Source organism: Geospiza fortis, unplaced genomic scaffold (assembly GCF_000277835.1).
Source record: "Geospiza fortis unplaced genomic scaffold, GeoFor_1.0 scaffold408, whole genome shotgun sequence".
In the NCBI taxonomy this organism is placed as follows: Eukaryota; Metazoa; Chordata; class Aves; order Passeriformes; family Thraupidae; genus Geospiza; species Geospiza fortis.
In genome coordinates this window covers 5898215-5905753 of record NW_005054330.1, presented here as the reverse complement: position 1 = coordinate 5905753, position 7539 = coordinate 5898215, and the positions used below count along the sequence as shown (strand labels likewise).

Here is a 7539-nt window from a genome sequence, read left to right as displayed (position 1 = left end):
TGTAGGGAAGGTTGAATGTCTCAGTCATGGGTGCTGAACTGAGTGTAAGGACTTAAAGCATCCTCTGGGAGCCATATCCTTGACTGGAGAGCCACAGAAAACAAGAAAAACATATAATAATGTTTTAATATACAATTTAAAATAGATTATTGAGAGACATTTTGTCAAATGATGAACTTTGCAGCATTGGTAGGAGACAGTACAGAATTAGCAACATTTTGAGAGAAAATTGCTTAATTATGCATGCAGTTAGTTAATGAATTTGTGCTTATTTTGTGAATTGGGCTGTTGAAAATGTATAAAATTGTTGTTGGACTGCATTTTCAACCCACAAAAGCTGCAGCTAATCTGAGCATGCATCAAGAGGAGAGCTAGTGATTAAACTCTTCAGAGGAGAGGGGAGCTCTGCAAGCTTTTGTTCCAGCGGTATCTGAGGAAACCAATGATTATCAGGTTCCTGAGAAGATAGCCCAGTAAACAGCAGGAAATGAAATAACACCATTTGACAGTTCTGGCTGACAATAATCTGTAGAGGTAAATTAAAAAAACAGGGAGGGTAAAAGGTTGGTTTTGTTTGCAGTGCACAGAAATGTGAGTCAGAAGACTTAAGTCCTATTTTTAGTTTTGTTAAGTCTTCCTATTTGATCTTGGGCAACCCACATAATTTCTCTGGGATAGGATTAATAACAGCTTATCTCACAGTGAACTTCTTAAAATATTAATTCATTAATATATGTAGAGCTTTGTGAGGTTTCTAAGTAGAAAGCACTCTGTGAGGCAGAATTTTCCAATGCATGATAACACAATTCCAGGAACTGTAAATAATGCAGAAAGACCCTTTTTTTTTGAGGGTGTTAATTTCAAATGATAATAATTAATAATTGCCAGCTCTCAAAATTCTTGTGAGAACAAGTAATTATTTTTGTTCAGTTTGTGGATTAAGACTTTGATCAGAGACAGCAAAGCTTCATTTCAGTGTAGGTCAAGTTCTATGTCCATTACAACTTTCAAAAGCCCCCAACAAAACAACCCAAACACACTACTCCCAATCCTAAGGCATGGAGTTCCTCTTATCTCATGGAAATACACTCTGAGAAAGCAACTCTCAGAATTTATTTTTCCCCTATAGAAAACCATGTGACAACTGATGAAAAGAGTAGAATTAATTGTACCTTAAATTACAGATTACCCTCTATTCATTTGTGCGACTGGCAAATATGGAATTTTAGTGCTCTGGGCATATGCTGATGAATACACTAGTATTTTTTATTTTTAGCTGGGATGTAAAATTTAAGCCATGAGCTTAACCTTACAGCAAACTTGTGTTTTCCTTACTTGACCCCAGTGGAATGACATACGTTAAGGGCATTTCAGGTTTGTCACTTGTGCATTTCTCCTATCAGGAAAGCCCAAGAGGAGATGATTTCAGAGCTCAGGCAACAGAAGTTCTACTTGGAAACACAAGCTGGAAAGTTGGAGGCCCAGAATCGAAAATTAGAAGAACAATTGGAAAAGATGAGTCACCAAGATCACACTGACAAGAACCGCCTGCTGGAGTTGGAGACACGGCTGAGAGAGGTGAAAACATGGCTCTGATCCCTCTCAACAAACTTTCCTAAATGTACCCCATTTTGTGAATACAGTGAGAACTAGATTAACTTGTTGTAGTGGTATTTGAAAGTGTATTAGTAATTTTAAAAAAAAGCTCATTAAAAAGGAGCTAAATGTACGTATTAAGGACTATTCATGCTGAATCTGAGCTTTTAGATCATCTTGCTTTTTCAGAATTCCATTTCTGTGTTTATTTGTACCATACCCTTATAATATTGTCTGGGTAGAGAGCAACAACTCAGCAATGCACAATGACCAGACAGATAACCTGTTGTCTTAGAGTCTACAGCTTAGAAAGCAAAGGACACAGCAGAATTGCTGTAAGAAAAAAGGAACCCACTGCTTCATGCACCATTTTCAGAGTTTTCTGGAAAGAAAACCTAACAGTAATATGGAAATATACTTTTTTAAAGATCTGTGAGCTGTGCTTCAGTTTTAATGTTGTATTAACTAGTTTGGTTCTACAAATTCTTCTCCAGTCTCAGTCCACTAATTTTCAGCTAAGGCTGAAATCTTGCTTTCCGCTAAGGTTGTTGAACAACCAACCTGTCCTACTTTGGCCAGAAGCTGACTGAGACCATGTTAGGTTTCTGACAGCCTTGTCACACATATCAAGCACAACAGACAGATTCCCTTGGGATAGCAGGGAGCCTGAAGAAGGTGCTAAGGTTTGGAATTGATTCTGAACACTGAGATGTGTTTTAGTTATTTATTTCTTATCCCTGGAGTGACATGTTTATCCCTTTTTGTGCTGCCAGAAAACCTTCATCAGAAGCCATTCAGGTAAACCCAGAGCCAGATGAGCTGGTGGGTTTCTATAAAAGGAATCTGAAGGGAAGATGAAACATGGAAGTCAATTGCAAAATGTATGTAATGTATGCCCAGAGATTCCCAAATAAAGATCCTTAGAGACTCTTAGCTTCAGTGAAGAAAGTTCATCACAAACTACTTCAACATTTTATATCCATGTTTGATATGTTTGAGTTACAGCTGGAACTATTCTTGTGCCCTTGTTGTTTCAAAATGCCAGGTTGTTTTTTCCAAAAAACCAGTAGATTTTAGGGAGTAGACAAAGCTGTGTCCTTTATTTAAGCAGTGTGCCAGGATGTGATTTTGGGAACAGACATGGCAATGACATCTTAAAGTGGGCTCCGAAACAAAACTCCGTTGCCTGTCATGTCTTTGTTAGTAACTCACGCTTGGTACTACTGTGACTTCCTTCAGGTTAGCCTAGAGCACGAAGAACAAAAGCTGGAGCTGAAGAGGCAGCTGACAGAGCTGCAGCTGACCCTGCAGGAGAGGGAATCCCAGATCACTGGGCTGCAGGCTGCAAGGACAGCCCTGGAGAACCAGCTCCGAGAGGCCAAGACTGAGCTGGAGGAGACCACGGCCGAGGCAGAGGAGGAGATCCAAGCCCTCACGGTGAGCCCTGGCACTTGTCCTGTGAGCTGCAGATACACACTAGAGTTATGTAGGTGCATGTTTCATAAAGAGGATAAAAGGAATTTACATGATCTAATTCTTAATTTTCAGAAATGGGTATGAATTGTGCCTTGTGTTGATAGGCTAAAATGTCAAATTTTACCTTTAACCATTTGAATACTTCCTAGTAATGGTCCGTTGCTGCCTAAACTGACTGATGGCTTGCAGGAGCATCATTACTTTTGTTTTGAGGTGAAAATTGCATCTGAAATTGGTATTGTTAGGAGTTTAACTCTGTGATTTACTTATTTTAATAATAGTTCATGAGTTTGAAAATACTTGATGATGATAAATGTTTTGATGATTTTTTTTTCCTATTAGTTACCCTGCTTTGAGGATACTTATTCAGGGGTATATGTACCAAATTCAGGGGTATATATACCAAATTCTACCACCAAATTCCTAGGGAGAGTCTTCTAACACATAATTTTTTTCCAATGCTAGTTTCATTAAAAATTGTCATGTGTGTCTGGTGAGGTGTGTGAGTGATAGAAAGGAAAACAAAGTTCAAGTCCTGCCACCCTCTTCCACCCCAACCCCTGTAAATGGAGTTCTAGATTATATGCTGCTGGATGCTCTCTCTTGAGCACAAAAGGATGCTTTCAAACTGTTTGATTCTAAGTATTTCCTTCACAAAAGATCCCCAAGGTTGTGGGTAGAGAGTTTGACCTGCTACCAGCTAACCCCTCCTTGAGCAGCAGCCTGAAATGACCTTCAAATCCTGTGATTTGGAAGTGTTGAAAATGTGCATTCTGGTGCTCCAGTGGCATTTAATCAAAGAACTGTTCTGAATATTGCTGCCATTGCTGGTTTTTGGGAGGGGAGGGGGGCTCAGCTGGCATGGGCACTGGTGTTATGCTGCTGCTTTGGGTAGATGAATGGCAGAACCATTCTCTCCGTTCTAAAGTGGGCATAGGCTGGGCAAGTGCAGCAACAGCATCGAGGCCTAAGAATAACTGAATAGAAATGGCATTGGGTTCTTTTTGCTCAGAACTGAGGCAGTCCCTTCCCAGCTGAAAGCTTTGCATAACAGTCACTATCACTGCCAGGGGGCTGGCAATGCACTTGGGATCCTTACCCAGCAGTGAAACAGATGAATATTCATGACCTGTGTTCACTCAGTTATTGCTCCAGTTAATGGGGCAAACTGGTAGTGCTGGACCAGCTGCTGTCAGACACTCCAGCCAAGCAGGCTTGGGGCTGTTCCTGCCATGAAGTTTTTTACATACTTTTATTTCTCACATTGCCTGTTGTGGTAAGATAGCTTTTAAGCTCTCATATTTGACTTCTGCTGAACGTTTTTTTTTTCCTGTTTAGTCTCTTGGCTCTAAGGAAAATGCTCTAAATGAAGAAAGGTGGCTGGATGTGCTTGAGCAGTAACCTTTCCTTTGTTAAGTTTTCAGATAGCACATGACATTAGACACTTGTTAAATCCCTTTGAATTTTGAGAGAGGCCAGGAGGCTGAAACAAGAACTTTTTGCTTTGTCATGCTTTGCTTGTAAATTAGGGGATAAAAATGGTGCATGCAATGCTGCATTCTTTAATATGAGTGTTTGAACTTTTCTGTACTTTAGATGCTGTCCTCCAAAGAATTGATTATTATGTTTTATCACTGCTTTTTAGAGAGGCTCAGGCTTAAATGTGACTTTATGGTAGGATTCAGGTAGATTGGCAGAGCTGTTTGGGGTAGCTTGCATTATACATCACTATAGCTTTTCTTTGCAAGCATTAAATTGTGTGCAGTGTTTATTTTCTATGAAACACCAATGGGGATACAGAAATAAAACCAACTCAAATTAAGATGTCAAGAATGTAAAAACTTAACATGGGATCAACAAGTCTTCTGGTGCCCATTTCAGATGGAACCTGTTACATAATTCCATTCTTAAGCTTGTAGATTTTCCTGAAGCACTTCAGAGTTGGGAGCAGAAGTGTATTTTGATAAGTAGGATGGGGCTTTTGCTAATCAGTTCTTTGCCACTGCAAAGTGCTTTCATAGCCTGCAGCATCTGCCTTCCAAACTTTGCTTGCTGGTAGATTGTTCTGCAGTTTGTTTAGCAACAGCATTCTCGAATTCTAATGTATGAAAAATTGATGATGAACTTCTTACCTCCTTTAGGCACATAGAGATGAAATCCAGCGTAAATTTGAAGCCCTTCGTAATAGCTGCACAGTGAGTATTAAAAACAGATCATTGAATTATTTTGAAATTAAGGATAATGAAACAAACAATTTCCTCATTTAATCCTTGATGACACTAGTTCATAATGTGGACTTCTGGCTTCAAGGTGCTAGTAGGAGCTGGATGGATTGGATTGGATTTCTTTTAGGTTTCAGGTAAACCTCAATTTTGAGGTTTTAGTCTGATCATGAAATTGTCACTGTTCTTCTTTTTGGAGAAGAAAATAAATTAAAATATCTCATTGCAGTGCAGCTAATAAGAATGGTGTAGCAGCTGCAAAAAATGACTGTAGATGAAGGTCTTTTCTGCTCACAAGAAGAAAAGATCTACCTGTCCAAATTCTGAGCTGCATTGTAGATCTAGGCCTGAGTGGGTTTTAAGGAGGATTTTAACACTGTTTGAAGAAACAAGAAGTGTTAAGGTTCCAAATAATACATTGACAAACAGCAGAGAGAACTCCAGGGTCTGAATTTTCACCTTCTGTAGCCTGAGATCTTTGACATGTTTTCAGATTCATTTCATCAGTCCAGGACAGATCTCCAAGGGCTTTGTCTATCCACAGGGACTCTTGCAGTTTAACACTATCTTCACACTTGTTTATGGCAGTTGATGGAGAGTATCTGCCTTCCAGTGACATGAATTACACAAGTGTTGGGTAAGGACCACAGTCCTCTGGTCAGCAGTGATTGTAAATTATTCTGGGCTTTTTCTCTCTACCCCACACTGTGAGCAGGGCTTAATTGCTGGGACTTTTTATCTTGATTGTTTCTCTGCTTCAGTGATTTCCTCAAATGTAATTTTTCATGCTGTAGGAGTAAGTATCTAATGTGTCAGTTTTCATCTTTTAAAATATCTTTTCAGCATGAGAGTCATTCTGTTTTCCTCACTTGCTCTTTAGCAGTAAGCAAGGGGTTTATTCTGGACATGGAATATCCAGATAGGAAGAAGTGAGGAAGTACAGCTTTTCAAAGTGCTTTAACCTGTGTTTAAAAGAAATCCTACAGAAGAAACTTCACTTTCTGTTCCCTTCCTCATTTTCTTAGATTGACTGTCTAGCTCCCTACGTGTCATCATAGATCTTACATCCAGAGCTATCTCCTGTTGCTCTGGATGTTGCCTTTCATTCAGTGACAGCTTTCTCTGAAAACACTTTTGTGATCTCCATGCAGGGAAAAACCAGGTGTGAAAACTCTGTGGCTTCTGTTCACTGCAGGGTCAGCTGCCTTGCAGAGCTGTAACTCATTATCCAGTGACACTTCAGCTCTGAGTGTGGGGAACAAGCTCCAGCAGTGAAGAATGACCCATAACATTCCCAGAATGTCAAGAGCTTCAAAGGACTTGTAAAAGTGTTGTGCATTGTAAGGCCCTCCAGTGGGATAAGTGGGATCAGACATCCTCATCAATAAGAAATTAATTAAATAGCTCCTAAATGAATAATACATGCCCATGGTACATTCTCTTTGCAGCCCAGGAGAATGCATGTATAATTTAATTGGCCATGGACAGATAATTTCATGTTGTGTGCTATGACTGTTCCTGGCTGTCCATCCTGCCTGAGGAATGAGGAAATCAGGGCAATCTTCTCTTGCCAGTGAGGGTCAAGAAATGCTAATTACAGTGCTTTCACCAGATGTTCCAAACTCATTTTTATCTGATGGTACCAGTATGATGCAGGCTGTGCTTTTTGGTGACCATGTGACTCCACTTGAAGGTGATTAGAATTTATACTCCTTTTAAAACCCAACAACACTTTAAGGGAATAATTGTAATATGCTGCTACTTATACAGCCTGATAAAGGATGGATTTATTCTTTCAGGAGGTTCTCAAGAGAGATCCTTTTTAAGCTGACACAAACTCCTTGAACTAGTCTGGCAAACTTTGGTAGGGAATTACTTTTTATTTGATCTTATTGAGAAGCCCCAAACAGCATAAGAATTACAAAAATAAGATTATACAGGAAAAAAATATTAAGAAATTGAATTACTTCAGTACTTTTGCAGTCTTCAAAAGATAAATAAAAATATTTAATCTACTTTCTTTAGTATTGTTCCTGTTTTCTAGCTTCACAAAGGTCACAGCTTCTGATTGTAGAGAAGGCTGTGTCTGCTTTCCTTGTATCCTCATTGCACATTTGGTCTTCCTTTTGCTGAGGCCTCTGACCAAGGAGGCATTTTCAGGTTCTCCTTTTTCATGCTTTCTGTCACTCAGTTGAGCAAGAAATAATAGGATACATAATTACAACAAAAATTGTAACTTGTGCTA

General features: G+C 39.3%; 1 protein-coding gene across 10 annotated transcripts in view; it reads left to right on the top strand.

Moving 5' to 3' along the window:
- Positions 1-7539, top strand: part of CIT (citron rho-interacting serine/threonine kinase) — a 68644-nt gene that overhangs the window by 36566 nt on the left and 24539 nt on the right. For 9 of the 10 annotated variants that reach the window (XM_031057396.1, XM_031057393.1, XM_005421478.2 and 6 more), the window contains 3 exons: positions 1404-1578; positions 2836-3033; positions 5214-5267. In XM_031057396.1, the coding sequence (XP_030913256.1) occupies positions 1404-1578; positions 2836-3033; positions 5214-5267 (427 nt within the window). The remainder of the gene's footprint in view (positions 1-1403; positions 1579-2835; positions 3034-5213; positions 5268-7539) is intronic. The other variant, XM_031057395.1, reaches the window with a different exon arrangement.